Below are 16,887 nucleotides of genomic sequence, written 5' to 3' on the forward strand. Positions count from 1 at the left end.
GCCTTGCAACAGCTGTGTCAGGGTGATTTTCATCCATAAAGGTTTGCAGTTCAACCCACTGTGCACACATTTCCTTAATTTTTGAAATAGGCACAATGGATTCCACAACTGGCATAGGCTTCTCAGGGTTAGCCCCAAACCCTTCAAAATCTTTCTTAATTTCCATACTAATTCTCACCCTTTTTACCACAGGGTTGGCACTAGAAGCTTTCTTGGGGCCCATGGTCACTTATTTTCAACAAACAGAACCGAAAACACTGTAATAATACGAAATATTCCGAGTGTATGCTTGAATGTTACCGCGGAGGCTAGCTGGTAAACAATGGGACAGGCGGCACATGTGAGGCTGGCTGAGGCCGCACATTGGACGCGTCTCGGACGAAGTTTGCTGAGCGGGTTTTTGTCTACTATGCGGGGCAAAATTTTAGCGATCAAAGCGTTCGCTATGCGGAATGTTCGCTATGCAAGGCGTTCGCTATGCGGGGGTCCACTGTATATGCATTTTATCACTCTTGGGGTGCTTTAAATGTCATAGTATATTATGTGTGGGTGGGGTGTCCTGGCTGGCTACCATACCTCCCACACCTGACTTCATACAATAAATACGACTCACCTCTCACCATACATTAAGTCTATAAATATTTTAAGTAATGTGTGTACTGTGTGTGTATTTTATTTTTTATTATTTTTAAAGCCTAGTTCTATTGCTAACTTAATATATGTTAGTATAAACTTGTTATCTGGCATTTATATGCATTTGTAAGTGGAAAAAATGGCATTCTGCTTTCCCGCGGAAGCCTGGAACCTAACCTGCCATAAAACTGAGGCCCTACTGTATTATTATTATTATTACTGTTATTATTATTATTTTCATAGGTAGTAGGTTGGTAGACAGCAACCACCCAGGGAAGTACTACCGTCCTGCCAGATGACTGTGAAACAGAAACCTGTAACTGTTTTGCATGATGGTAGGATTGCTGTTTTCTTTTTCTGTCTCATAAACACACTAGATAACAGGGATATCTTGCTACTCCTACTTACACTATGGTCACACTTCACAGATACGCACATGCATATATATATATACATACATCTAGGTTTTTCTCCTTTTTCTAAATAGCTCTTGTTCTTCTTTATTTCTTCTATTGTCCATGGGGAAGTGGAAAAGAATCTTTCCTCCGTAAGCCATGCGTGTCGTATGAGGCGACTAAAATGCCGGGAGCAATGGGCTGGTAACCCCTTCTCCTGTAGACATTTACTAAAAAAGAGAAGAAGAAAAACTTGATAAAACTGGGATGCTTAAATGTGCGTGGATGTAGTGCGGATGACAAGAAACAGATGATTGCTGATGTTATGAATGAAAAGAAGTTGGATGTCCTGGCCCTAAGCGAAACAAAGCTGAAGGGGGTAGGGGAGTTTCAGTGGGGGGAAATAAATGGGATTAAATCTGGAGTATCTGAGAGAGTTAGAGCAAAGGAAGGGGTAGCAGTAATGTTGAAGGATCAGTTATGGAAGGAGAAAAGAGAATATGAATGTGTAAATTCAAGAATTATGTGGATTAAAGTAAAGGTTGGATGCGAGAAGTGGGTCATAATAAGCGTGTATGCACCTGGAGAAGAGAGGAATGCAGAGGAGCGAGAGAGATTTTGGGAGATGTTAAGTGAATGTATAGGAGCCTTTGAACCAAGTGAGAGAGTAATTGTGGTAGAGGACCTGAATGCTAAAGTAGGAGAAACTTTTAGAGAGGGTGTGGTAGGTAAGTTTGGGGTGCCAGGTGTAAATGAAAATGGGAGCACTTTGATTGAACTTTGTATAGAAAGGGGTTTAGTTATAGGTAATACATATTTTAAGAAAAAGAGGATAAATTAGTATACAAGATATAATGTAGGGTGAAATGACAGTAGTTTGTTGGATTATGTGTTGGTAGATAAAAGACTGTTGAGTAGACTTCAGGATGTACATGTTTATAGAGGGGCCACAGATCACTTTCTAGTTGTAGCTACACTGAGAGTAAAAGGTAGATGGGATACAAGGAGAATAGATGTATCAGGGAAGAGAGAGGTGAAGGTTTATAAACTAAAAGAGGAGGCAGTTAGGGTAAGATATAAACAGCTATTGGAGGATAGATGGGGTAATGAGAGCATAGGCAATGGGGTCGAAGAGGTATGGGGTAGGTTTAAAAATGTAGTGTTAGAGTGGTGTTCAGCAGAAGTTTGTGGTTACAGGAAAGTGGGTGCGGGAGGGAAGAGGAGCGATTGGTGGAATGATGTAAAGAGAGTAGTAAGGGAGAAAAAGTTAGCATATGAGAAGTTTTTACAAAGTAGAAGTGATGCAAGGAGGGAAGAGTATATGGAGAAAAAGAGAGAAGTTAAGAGAGTGGTGAAGCAATGTAAAAAGAGAGCAAATGAGAGAGTGGGTGAGATGTTATCAACAAATTTTGTTGAAAATAAGAAAAAGTTTTGGAGTGAGATTAACAAGTTAAGAAAACCTAGACAACAAATGGATTTGTCAGTTAAAAATAGGAGAGGAGAGTTATTAAATGGAGAGTTAGAGGTATTGGGAAGATGGAGGGAATATTTTGAGGAATTGTTAAATGTTGATGAAGATAGGGAAGCTGTGATTTCATGTATAGGACAGGGAGGAATAACATCTTGTAGGAGTGAGGAAGAGCCAGTTGTGAGTGTGGGGGAAGTTCGTGAGGCAGTAGGTAGAATAAAAGGGGGTAAGGCAGCCGGGATTGATGGGATAAAGATAGAAATGTTAAAAGCAGGTGGGGATATAGTTTTGGAGTGGTTGGTGCAATTATTTAATAAATGTATGGAAGAGGGTAAGGTACCTAGGGATTGGCAGAGAGCATGCATAGTTCCTTTGTATAAAGGCAAAGGGGATAAAAGAGAGTGCAAAAATTATAGGGGGATAAGTCTGCTGAGTATACCTGGTCAAGTGTATGATAGAGTTATTATTGAAAGAATTAAAAGTGAGACGGAGAATAGGATAGCAGAAGAACAAGGAGGCTTTAGGAAAGGTAGGGGGTGTGTGGACCAGGTGTTTACAGTGAAACATATAAGTGAACAGTATTTAGATAACCCTAAAGAGGTCTTTGTGGCATTTATGGATTTGGAAAAGGCGTATGACAGGGTGGATAGGGGGGCAATGTGGCAGATGTTGCAAGTGTATGGTGTAGGAGGTAGGTTACTGAAAACAGTGAAGAGTTTTTACGAGGATAGTGAGGCTCAAGTTAGAGTATGTAGGAAAGAGGGAAATTTTTTCCCAGTAAAAGTAGGCCTTAGACAAGGATGTGTGGTGTCACCGTGGTTGTTTAATATATTTATAGATGGGGTTGTAAGGGAAGTAAATGCGAGGGTCTTGGCAAGAGGTGTGGAGTTAAAACATAAAGAATCACACACAAAGTGGGAGTTGTCACAGCTGCTCTTTGCTGATGACACTGTGCTCTTGGGAGATTCTGAAGAGAAGTTGCAGAGATTGGTGGATGAATTTGGTAGGGTGTGCAAAAGAAGAAAATTAAAGGTGAATACAGGAAAGAGTAAGGTTATGAGGATAACAAAAAGATTAGGTGATGAAAGATTGAATATCAGATTGGAGGGAGAGAGTATGGAGGAGGTGAATGTATTCAGATATTTGGGAGTGGACGTGTCAGCGGATGGGTCTATGAAAGATGAGGTGAATCATAGAATTGATGAGGGGAAAAGAGTGAGTGGTGCACTTAGGAGTCTGTGGAGACAAAGAACTTTGTCCTTGGAGGCAAAGAGGGGAATGTATGAGAGTATAGTTTTACCAACGCTCTTATATGGGTGTGAAGCATGGGTGATGAATGTTGCAGCGAGGAGAAGGCTGGAGGCAGTGGAGATGTCGTGTCTGAGGGCAATGTGTGGTGTGAATATAATGCAGAGAATTCGTAGTTTGGAAGTTAGGAGGAGGTGCGGGATTACCAAAACTGTTGTCCAGAGGGCTGAGGAAGGGTTGTTGAGGTGGTTCGGACATGTAGAGAGAATGGAGCGAAACAGAATGACTTCAAGAGTGTATCAGTCTGTAGTGGAAGGAAAGCGGGGTAGGGGTCGGCCTAGGAAAGGTTGGAGAGAGGGGATAAAGGAGGTTTTGTGTGCGAGGGGCTTGGACTTCCAGCAGGCATGCGTGAGCATGTTTGATAGGAGTGAATGGAGACAAATGGTTTTTAATACTTGACGTGCTGTTGGAGTGTGAGCAAAGTAACATTTATGAAGGGGTTCAGGGAAACCGGCAGGCCGGACTTGAGTCCTGGAGATGGGAAGTACAGTGCCTGCACTCTGAAGGAGGGGTGTTAATGTTGCAGTTTAAAAACTGTAGTGTAAAGCACCCTTCTGGCAAGACAGTGATGGAGTGAATGATAGTGAAAGTTTTTCTTTTTCGGGCCACCCTGCCTTAGTGGGCCACCCTGCCTTGGTGGGAATCGGCCAGTGTGATAATAATAAAAAATAAAAATTATTATTTTTATTATTATTATTATTATTACTGTTATTATTTTTATTGTAAATAATGTAGATCCAATATTGTACTTTAAAAAAATCTAAATTTAGTGTCTGTTTACTGTACATCTGTATTTCTGAAATTGTTACTTGGAATAAAAGTTGATATGCAAAAATTTAAGAGTAAATTACATATGGATATCTTGTTGAAATATGAGCAAATTTAGTAAACAGTGTTTATCCCCCATTAATTTGACAAATATTGCAAAAAAAAAAAAAACTCGTATATGGTAATTTCCCTGCATAAGTAACTACAGTAATATTTGTCATTTATTGCTATACTTAAATATAAAGTTCTCTATTTTTCAGTGATGCTCGACAGGGAATGCAGAAGTTGGAAAAGTCTAACAGCGTTAAAAAAGAGAGTGAGCCGTCAGTTAGCAAGCCACCTCCCATAGACTACTTTGACTTTGAACAATAGTGAGTCACTTCCTTCCTAGAAGTGATTAATCTAATTCTCTTAAATATCTGTCTGCAAATGATAAGCCTATTTTTTATTGCTTTGCTAAATATTAGGTGGGATTTAGTGTGTAAGTATAATAGCTTGGTAAGTTTGTATATCTCTTGGTTGGAAATGGAACTAAAATGTTCTGCTTGTGATTGCTTATCAAGTTGTAATATCCTTATATCTTGATTGGGAATATATCGTTTCTTGATGCTGGTGAGGGGCTTTTGATACAAGAAATTGCACTTGGTCCTTTCCTTGGAATGAACTTGGTTGCCTTCCATTACCCAGGCACTGTGTGAACCCTCCAAATTTAGCATTATACCCCCATGAATGTAATAACTTATTCTGCTCCTGATTTTTCAACCATTTACTGTATGTCTTCTAGTAAATAATCTAACAGAATTATAATCACTTTATTCTTAAAGTGATGTTACCCTTAGAAAATTTATGCATTATAGAGGCATAATGTTACATATATATCCAAAGGTAAGAAAAAGTAATGCTTAGAAACCTGTGTCTGTACAGTGCATACTTGTATCATTTCATTTCATCATTAGGGTATCCTAAGAGGGTGTATCCATTCTCTTTGGTAAAGAAATGCCAGGGTTTGGCTCATTTATATATGAACTAAACATCAGTGGAAATAGACTTGGGGCAGAGTATGTGAATCTTATAAAACATTCGAAGTGGTTTCTTATTTTAAAACATACTGCTAAGGTGCATCTGAACTTAAGTGAAGTGTCGTATTGGGACCAAAAGTATGAAATGAAAATTTTAGCTGGTAATTGAACACGTTAACCAGAGTAATTTAGTTTTTAGAGTGGTTTCCTATTTTTCTCTTTGTAATTGTGAAAAAAAATAAAAAAAATTAGCAGATATTTAGAAATAAAAAATTGCAGTATTGTGTTTACATTAGTGACAGTTTGCCATTTAATCCAAAATTTGAGTGCTGTTTCCAAGGCAGCAATCTGGAAAGACTTTTTTTTTTTACTGGAATTATAAAATACATACAGTACCTCCAGATTTTAAGCTTAAGAATTGCTACATATTACAGTATACACTCAAGCTGGGGAAAGTATTGTTTTTATCTAAAAATAATTCTAGCTGAATGGTAGCTCTTGATGACACTGTCTTATTATATCAGTATCTCAAGCGATAACAGTTGATCATCGGTTAACACAGTAGTTACATTACTGAAAACTGCATGTAATCAAAAAATTGTGTAAAATAATCTGAAGAGCACATGTGAAAATAGGATTATGTTCCTTAGAATCTGAAAAAGCCAACCAAATTTTTTAAGTCAAAATTGTTAACAACAGTGATATTGTAATTGTAGGTCGATGTAGTGATGTGTTATAGTTAATATAGTACTTTTAGCTACAAAGATTACATAAAGGGTATTTCTTACCTTAAATTCTGGTTGCTGTATTTTGTTTTAACACACTGGCCATCTCCCACCAAGGCAGAATGACCCCAAGAAAAAAGAAACACTTTAACCATCATTCATACTATCACTGTTTTGCCAGGGGTGTGTGGATATGATAGTCAGATGTCCCTCCAAACAGCAAAATATCCCAAACCCCTCCTTTAGAATGCAGACATTGTACTTCACACCTCCAGGACTTGAGTCCATCTAACCAGTTTCCCTGAATCCCTTCATAAACGTTACACTGCTCACACACTAACAGCTCATTAGATACCAAAAACCATTTGCCTCCACTTACTCCTATCTATCACTCTCACATGCCTGCTGGTTTATTCGGATTTTAAAAGGAGTAGAGAGGGATGGTGTAGCCCTCCTGAGCTGATGTGGAAGGTTCTGGAGCATTGGCAGAGGTTCTTGTACTGATGTTGATGATTGTATAAGAGAACTGAGGAATTCTGTAATGTATCTCTGGTCTGTTTTATTCTATAGTACTTTATACAGCTAATGATAAGGCATCATCAGCTGCTTCAGATTGTGTTTCAGAGCAGTTGCTTCTAGAATAGTCAGGCTTCTCGTCAGGTTGTTCTTCCTCATTTTCACCGCCTTGCATCTGGCTCTTCCAATATTTCTTTCGACATTAGTGCCTATTGCTGCCCTAAGTTTCCAGTTCGTTTCTCATGTGTAGTTGCAGTTTTAAATGTCCTGATAACTCCTCACTCCAGTTGTTATGTCAGAGATATTGTATTTTGTCATAAACCCACAACTTTTATATGTGGATGCACATCCACCTAAACTTCTGGAGGATTACAGAAATCATCAAGAGTGAGGAGAATCTTGAATGCAAAGTTCTTAGTCTGTAGATGAAACATGACTCTGAGAATAAAGCGATGCTTAAACCAGTCAATAAATAATTCCTCTGTCATCCATGCTGATTGGTGTTATCTTCAAATAACTGTTAAGGTGGTTTTATCTTTATTAGTATGCACAATATTTCGTACTTTCAAATATGCTGCTGCCAATATTTTTGAGCTCATCACAACTTTTTAGTCTTCTATAAAATCTAAGGCCAGGCAAGTCCACATAGTGCATCATTGTTCACGAGAGGTGATGACTGCCCAGTGTACTAGTATACCTAACTAGCATAAGTAAACAATGAAACCAGGAGCTGTTGCTCCACCACCAGCTTCCCTACCAGCAGTGTGTGTAACATCCTCAGGCCCAACTTCCAGTTCTAATTTCCTTGGCTTCTTTCCTTAAACCTATTACATTAGCCTCTGCTAGCTTCAAATTTATCTTCAGCAGCTTCCTTACCTTTTTCAGTCTTCATGGAATAGAAGAGACTTAGGGCCTTGTCCTGGATAATGGCTTGGCTTAAAGGTACATAGTGACTGGTTTGATCTTCACTCCACACCAGTAAAATATTTTCCATGTCAGCAATAAGGCCATCACGTTTTCTTATAAGTTTAGTGCTCACTGGTGTAGCAGTTTTAATTTCCTTCAACACATTCTCCTTAGAGTTCACAATTGTGCTAATTGTTTGACGAGCTATACCTATCTTATGTCCTATCTCAGCCATAGACATACCTTTCTCACCAAGTTTAATCATTTCTAACATGGCATTTAAAATAAGAGGCCTACAACTCTTCTTTTTATCACAACTACCCTTAGATATGATTGTAATTAACCCTTTCAGGGTCCAGACCCCAAATCTGAAAATTGTCTTGAGGGTCCAAGAATTTAAAAAAAAAAAAAAATCTTTTGAAATGATAGAGAATCTTTTTTTGAAAGTAATAAAACAAAAAACACGAAATTTGATGGAAAAGTGAAGAAATGGCACTTTCACGAATTTTGCTGTGTCATAGATATTTATGCATCGGCGATTTTGCCTATCTTGGGTCCTATTTTAGGTCAATTATGCTGTACCAGTCAACCAAATTCTTAGCTATTTTGCTAGTATGTCTTCTATTTTATCGATTTAGCACAAGAAACTGCCCAGTCAACTATTTCAGCTACCCAGTACAGTGATCAGAAATTGGTAATTTGGCCAATTTCACACAAATTTCAAAATATTCCAGTTTCAGAAATAGGGTCCAAAATAATGCAGGCATTCTTGACACTAAAATAACATTTTTCTTTGTTCATTAGTTATGTGTCCAGGCTTTACACATGAATTCCATTTTGATTTTTTATTCATGCAGTGAATTTCTATTCCCACACACACAAAAATAAAAGATTTACTGTTATGCAATATTATAATAATTGTATAAATAATATCAGTGCATTCGTGAATGCATATTGTAAGACCCACCAGTTAACATGTATTGGATGCGTGATATGGTTTGTTTACTTTTGAGCATCTGCAAAAATCGAACATTTTTGTTACTCTGAGCTCAATTTCGAGCTATTTTCAATCCTAGAACTAATCAAAATCATGTCTATTTCTGTATTATATCTTCCATTCTATCAAGCTTAGATAATCTTAACTTAATTTTAAGCCTGCCCATAATGCTCTGCATACAATGGGCTTTTGACATGAACACCCAACTACTATAATACCTTGTACAACTATGTATCATGTCCTAATAAACTATTATTATTATTATAAGTGAGACCAAAAAAATGAGAATACAACCATAAAAAACAAATGAAAATACACCCCAAAGTTGCTGTTTTAAACCAAAAATACAGTTGCAGTTTTATCTTATTATGCTTTTCGTGCTGCAGGATGGTTTTTATGTGATGCACACTTAGTACATAGACCCATTCTCTTATATCTATGCCCAAATTTACTGCTCACAGCTTTTCTGGGTGAGCTGAGCTCATCACCTAGTACTATGCCACGGACCCTGGCTTTAAACTCATAGAATAACAGCACTGACCCTGAAAGGATTAACACAACAATATTATATATAATTTATGTAATAATTTTAAAACATTTGAAACTTTGGATAGTTTCTAGACAGAATCCAGAGAAATGCAGAGTGCACAGATGCTATAAACAAACTACAAAATATGGCACCAGGCACTCAGCTGTTGAGTGCAGCAAGCCAAAAAAAACACTGGAATAGCAGAACCTGCACCAAATAAATTAAAAATGGGTGTACAGGAGGGGCCCCCTCTTTTCTGTATTTCCACATTTTCATTGACTTCCAGTTGAGCTATTGTTCATTATGGTCAGTGTTTTTGCCGCTCTTTTGCCATTTTCAGTGTTTTCGCAGAACATTTGCATAAGGGAAGGGCATCTGGTGCCATATTTTAGGTAAGTATTGATTGTACTGTGTCTTTATTTTACTTCTTTATCTGTTTTTTATACCTAGCTGTATTGAGCACTTATTATTTGATGGTGTAAACACATCATCAGGCATTTTAGATGCATTCAATAATGAAAAAAGTTTTTTTTCCACCTGCTGGGAATTTTCACTTATTGCATGAAATCAGGAACCTAAGAGCCATACAAAAGGATCCCATAATGAAAACCATCCATAAAGTGGGGCTTGTCTGTACTAAAACATGTCTAATGCAGTATCATAAGAAACTAGTGCACATAGTGTTAAACATTAAAAGTAATTAAAAAACTGAAAAACAATCACAGCTTGGTGTTAAATTACAAAAACAGTTATCGCTGGTGCATTTATGCTGTTGTTACCAAATGATAATTTTTCGACCAGCTTCAACACGCACAAAATCACAAATTTTTATCACATTTCACATATAAGTTTCATTTGATTCTTAAATATACAGTGGATCCCCGCATACCGTTGGCCTTACATAACGTTAAATCCGCATACCGATACATTTTATCGCTAAGATTTTGCCTCTCATACTCTACTATTGTGCATGTATCTTTCTCTTTGTGTGTAGGAAAATGTATATTTCATGTGGAAAATTTTTTTTTTTCATACTTTTGGGTGTCTTGCACGGATTAATTTGATTTCCATTATTTCTTATGGGGAAAATTCATTCGCATAACGATAATTTCGCATAACAATGAGCTCTCATGAACGGATTAATATCGTTATGCGGGGGTCCACTGTACATTCTTTCATTTTGTGAGAAAAAGAAATTCAAAACTATGTCCCACACGCAGGAGTTTTGTTTTCCAGGTATCCCACAGTTAAGAGGCTGATATGATATGTTCACCGATAATATGCTGCAGTTTTGCAACCATTAGCACAGAGTGTTAACATGTCATTGTTAACTGATGGTCTATTGTATGTGTATTGTTAGAATTGTTTAGGTTTTATGAATCTTATAGGAGTATCTGAAAATAATTATATTTAACCCCTAAACGGCCCAAACGTATATATACGTTCTTAAGCGTAGCGCCCCAAAATTATATATATGTTTTAATTTTCCTGCCTCCAAATTTGGCACGATTGGCCAGAGATGCCTGGTCAGCATAGAATGGGTCTTAACACTCGGTGTACGCAGTATTAAAAAAATCTGGGACCACTTAGTACCTTCTGGGAGCGCCAGTTAAATTGAGCCCCAGCTAGAGCAAACAGTGCAGCAAACACCAAGGATTCACTGATGTAATGTCATATTAACACTCCTCTTTTAAGAGGAAAGTGATGTTAACCCCAAGCTTAGGGTCTGTCGACCTCTGTCTATCTGTCTCTGTCTATCTCTTTTAATCTGTCTTTGTCTATCTCTGTCTCACAGGTACACATAAATACAAGTATACGTAGTATAAATTACCTAGGATAACCCAAAAAAGTGCTATACTCTGCTTGAAGATGTGAGTAAACGTGATGACGCAGTCTTGTGGCTCTCTCTGAGACAGACAGCTAGATGGATAGACAGATAGACAGAGAGCTTGAGAGACAGACAAATAGACAGACAGACAAATGTTTGTGTACCAGCGAAAACAATGCAGGCTGATGCTCATCAAATGTCACCTCTAATCTTTTCTTATCAGGTGCACCCTCCCCACCCTCGTGTATGCTCATCAAACGTCAGCTCTTATCAGATGTTATCTCATCATGTCACTGTCACGGGTGGACTTTGTTTTTCATGCTTCAAGGGAACTTATTATTACCTATTACAGTGGAACCTCTACTTGCGAGTTTAATCCGTTCCATGACCTTGCTTGCAACTGGATTTGCTCGTTTGCAGAGTCAGTTTTCCTCATTTAAATTAATTGAAATGCAATTAATCCGTTCCAGTGGAATTCTGTAGTACAGTGGACCCCCGCATAGCGACCTTAATCCGTGCAAGAGGGCTGGCTGTTATGCGAAATGTTCGGTATGCGAATGAATTTTCCCCATAAGAAATAATGGAAATCAAATTAATCTGTGCAAGACACCCAAAAGTATGAAAAAAAAAAATTTTACCACATGAAATGTTAATTTTAATACACACAAACTGAAAAAGGCATGCACAATTACATGACACTTACTTTTATTGAAGATCTGGTGATGATTGATGGGATGGGAGGAGGGGAGAGAGAGTGTTAGTGTTTAGAAGGGGAATCCCCTTCCATTAAGACTTGAGGTGTCGAGTCCTTTTCTGGGGTTACTTCCCTTCTTCTTTTAATGCCACTAGGACCAGCTTCAGAGTCACTGGACTTCTTTCGCACAACATATCTGTCCATAGTGGCCTGTACCTCTCGTTCCTTTATGACTTCCCTAAAGTGTTTCACAACATTGTCAGTGTACAGGTTGCCAACACGGCTTGCAATAGCTGTGTGAGGGTGATTTTCATCAAAAAAGGTTTGCACTTCAAGCCATTTTGCACACATTTCCTTAATCTTTGTAGTAGGCAATTCCTTCAATTTCTCTCTCCCCTCCTTTGAACCAGTTTCCTCAGGTCTGGGCTCTTGCTGTTGAAGTTGATCTATCAGCTCATCAGTGGTTAGTTCTTCATTGTCCTCCTCCACCAACTCTTCCACATCCTCCCCACTAACCTCCAACCCCAAGGACTTCCCCAATGCCACAATTGATTCCTCAACTGGCATACTCCTCTCAGGGTTAGCCTCAAACCCTTCAAAATCCCTTTTGTCTACACATTCTGGCCACAGTTTCTTCCAAGCAGAGTTCAAGGTCTTCTTAGTCACTCCCTCCCAAGCCTTACCTATAAGGTTTATACAATTGAGGATATTAAAGTGATCTCTCCAAAAGTCTCTTAGAGTCAGTTGAGTTTCTGAGGTCACTACAAAGCACCTTTCAAACAGAGTTTTTGTGTACAGTTTTTTGAAGTTTGCAATAACCTGCTGGTCCATGGGCTGCAGGAGAGGAGTGGTATTAGGAGGCAAAAACTTCAGCTTAATGAATTTCATGTCCCCATAAAGTCGCTCTGCCACGTCTGTAGGATGACCAGGGGCATTGTCTAACACCAGGAGGCACTTAAGTTCTAATTTCTTTTCAGTTAGGTAATCTTTCACATTGGGGGCAAATGCATGGTGTAACCAGTCATAGAAAAAGTCCCTAGTGACCCATGCCTTACTGTTTGCCCTCCACAGCACACACAAATTTTCCTTGAGGACATTCTTTTGCCTGAACGGTCTGGGAGTTTCAGAGTGATACACTAATGAAGGCTTCACTTTGCAATCACCAGTAGCATTGGAACACATCAACAAAGTAAGCCTGTCTTTCATAGGCTTATGTCCTGGGAGTGCCTTTTCCTCCTGAGTAATGTAGGTCCTGCTTGGCATTTTCTTCCAAAACAGGCCTGTTTCATCACAATTAAACACTTGTTCAGGTTTCAGTCCTTCACTGTCTATGCACTCCTTGAATTCCTGCACATATTTTTCAGCCGCTTTGTGGTCCGAACTGGCAGCCTCACCATGCCTTATCACACTATGTATGCCACTACGCTTCTTAAATCTCTCAAACCAACCTTTGCTGGCCTTAAATTCACTCACATCATCACTAGTTGCAGGCCTTTTTTTAATTAAATCCTCATGCAACTTCCTAGCCTTTTCGCTTATGATCGCTTGAGAAATGCTATCTCCTGCTAGCTGTTTTTCATTTATCCACACCAATAAGAGTCTCTCAACATCTTCCATCACTTGCGATCTCTGTTTCGAAAACACAGTTAAACCTTTGGCAAGAACAGCTTCCTTGATTGCCTTTCTGTTGCCCACAATAGTAGAGATGGTTGATTTGGGTTTCTTGTACAACCTGACCAGGTCGGCAATACGCACTCCACTTTCATACTTATCAATGATCTCTTTCTTCATCTCTATTGGAATTCTAACCCTTATTGCTGTAGGGTTGGAACTAGAAGCTTTCTTGGGGCCCATGGTCACTTATTTTCCAGATAAAGCACCGAAAACACTGTGATAATACGAAATATTCCGATTGTATGCTTGGATGTTACCGCGGAGGCTGGCTGGTAAACAATGCCACCGGCGGAACATATGAGGCTGGCTCAGGCCTCACATTGGACGCGTCTCGGACGAAGGGCGGTGAGCGGGTTTTTGGGCGGTATGCGAGGCAAAATTTTAGCGATCAAAGCGTCCGGTATGCGGATTGTACGTTATGCAATGTGTCCGGTATGCGGGGGTCCACTGTACTTCAATAATTTCGCTAATATCAACTCTACGGCTTATTTATCTATCTCACTTCATCTAATATGACATAATAAACAATACAGTGGACCCCCTCATACCGCACGCATCGTATACCGTACAATCCGCATACCGCTCGCTTTTTTCGCAAAAATTTTGCCTCGCATACCGCCCAAAAACCCGCTCACCGCTCTTCGTCCGAGACGCGTCCAATGTGCGGCCTGAGCCACGCTCACATGTTCCGCCGGTGGCATTGTTTACCAGCCAGCCTCCGCGGTAACATCCAAGCATACAATCGGAACATTTCGTATTATTACAGTGTTTTTGGTGATTTTTTCTGGAAAATAAGTGACCATGGGCCCCAAGAAAGCTTCTAGTGCCAACCCTACAGCAATAAGGGTGAGAATTACTATACTATAGAGATGAAGAAAAAGATCATTGATAAGTATGAAAGTGGAGTGCGTGTCTCCGAGCTGGCCAGGTTGTATAATAAACCCCAATCAACCATCGCTACTATTGGTGGTACAGCTGCTGCTGCTGTTGTACCACCGTCAGCTGCTGCTGCTGCTGTAGTACCGTCTGCTGCTGCTGCTGCTGCTGTAGTACTGTCTGCTGCTGCTGTAGCATCGTCTGCTGCTGCTGTAGCATCGTCTGCTGCTGCTGTAGCATCGTCTGCTGCTGCTGTAGCATCGTCTGCTGCTGCTGTAGCATCGTCTGCTGCTGCTGTAGCATCGTCTGCTGCTGCTGTAGCATCGTCTGCTGCTGCTGTAGCATCGTCTGCTGCTGCTGTAGCATCGTCTGCTGCTGCTGTAGCATCGTCTGCTGCTGCTGTAGCATCGTCTGCTGCTGCTGTAGCATCGTCTGCTGCTGCTGTAGCATCATCTGCTGCTGCTGTAGCATCATCTGCTGCTGCTGTAGCATCGTCTGGTGCTGCTGTATCACAGTTCATCTAATATGGCATAACAAACAATATGAATAACATGGAAACATGATATATACTCTAGAATGAATAAAATATGTCTTTATGTAACAGGTGGAGGCGGCCACAACCGCTCCCTCTTTGTTGTGGTAAACACTGCCATCTAGTGACGGCCTTTTGAAGCCGTCTGTTATAATTGTTATATGTAGTACATTATTATTATATATGTATTATTATTATACATATATATTATTATTATTGCATTATATTATTATACATATAATTATTATATGTATTATTATACATATTATTATTATTATTATTATTATTATTATTATTATTATTATTATTATTATATAAATAATTTGTAATTTTTATTCACACAAAAAATATAAGATTTACTGTTATTCCTTATTGCGATAATTGTATAAATAATGTCAACCCATTCACGACTGCATATTGGAGTGGACAGTGACGTCATTTGTTTACTCTGAAACAGCCAGCAATGGACCATTTGTCCTAGGTTGAGCTCAATTTCAAGGCACTTTTCGTCGTGAAAGCAATCAAAATCATATCTATTTATGTAATATATCTTCCATTCTATCAAATGAGGTCAAACAAACGAGAATACAACCATAAAAAACATTCGAAATTACCGCTAGGGGTGGCTAATTGCTGAGAAGTGAACTCCATTATTTGTGCTTAGATTTCTTTCATCATCATCATTATTATTATTATTATTATTATTATTATTACACCTACCATCCGACTTAGGACCGAGTTCGGTTCCGAGAAACTGGTCGTAAGTCGAAACGGTCGTAAGTCGAACTTTACTACTGAATATCAACAAAACATTTTTGAAATGACTTTATTTTATTGTTTTATTTTGGTATTTCATGTTTTACTTTACTTTTTATGTTGTTAGTACTGTATTTTATACTGTAAGGTTTAGGATAAACACTGTGTACAACACAAATAGTTGTTTATTTCCCAGAAATTTGGCATAAAAAACACGGTCGTGAGTCGAGTGGTCGTAAGTCGAGCAGGTCGTAAGTCGGATGGTAGGTGTATTATTATTATTATTATTATTATTATTATATAAATAATTTTTATTCACACAAATATAAGCTTTACTGTTATTCCTTATTGCAATAATTGTATAAATAATGTCAACCCATTCATGACTGCATATTGGAGTGGACAGTGACGTCATTTGTTTACTCTGAAACAGCCAAGCAATGGACCATTTCTCCTAGGTTGAGCTCTATTTCAAGGTACTTTTTGTCATGAAAGCGATTAAAATCATATCTATTTCTGTAATATATCTTCCATTCTATCTAATGAGACCAAACAAACGAGAATATAACCTTAAAAACCATTCAAAATTACCGCTAAGGGGTGGCTAATTGCTGAGAAGTGAACTCCATTATTTATGCTTAGATTTCTTTCATTTTTGGTGTACGTTAAGAAGCATCTTTCCATCATACATTGCCCAAGTTTCAATAAGATAGTCCACCAAACAAATGAGATACAATTCCCGAGATCAAGAGCAAGAGCCCCTCACCAGTGTCAAGGAACCTGCCTTGAGGTCAGCTCGCTTGTGGAAATTTTGCTTACGTATGGAAGCAAAAAATCGACCCATCGACTGCTCGTATTTGGAAAAACTCGCATGTGGACACGCTCGCAAGTAGAGGTTCCACTGTATTATTACACATTCTCCTCCTCCTCCTTTTCCTCCTTTTCCTCTTCCTCCTCCTTTTCCTCCTCCTCCTCATTTTCCTCCTCCTCCTTTTCCTCCTCCTCCTCCTCCTTTTCCTCCTCCTCTTCCTCCTCTTCCTCTTCTTCTTCCTCTCCTTCTCCTCCTCTTCCTCATTATTATTATATACTTCCACATATCCAAAACATTGCTGGGACATATAAATACTTTGTTTGCATTCCAAGACAATAGTAAATGGCTAAGGCAGGTGTAAATGTCCACCTGTCAGTGTGTTTGTGACAATTTGAGTACAATTTCAGTACCTAATACTAGTGTCAGAACAAAGATTGGTAATGAAATGACAA

At 38.8% G+C, this 16,887-nt stretch overlaps 1 protein-coding gene across 4 annotated transcripts in view; it reads left to right on the forward strand.

Annotated features, from left to right (window-relative positions):
* Positions 1-16,887, forward strand: part of LOC128690369 (protein shuttle craft-like) — a gene marked incomplete at its 5' end in the record, with an annotated part of 249,204 nt that overhangs the window by 194,002 nt on the left and 38,315 nt on the right. For 2 of the 4 annotated variants that reach the window (XM_070089620.1, XM_070089622.1), the window contains 1 exon segment: positions 4,818-4,943. In XM_070089620.1, the coding sequence (XP_069945721.1) occupies positions 4,818-4,943 (126 nt within the window). 4 annotated transcript variants of the gene reach the window in all.

This window comes from Cherax quadricarinatus, chromosome 29, assembly GCF_038502225.1.
Source record: "Cherax quadricarinatus isolate ZL_2023a chromosome 29, ASM3850222v1, whole genome shotgun sequence".
NCBI lineage: Eukaryota > Metazoa > Arthropoda > Malacostraca > Decapoda > Parastacidae > Cherax > Cherax quadricarinatus.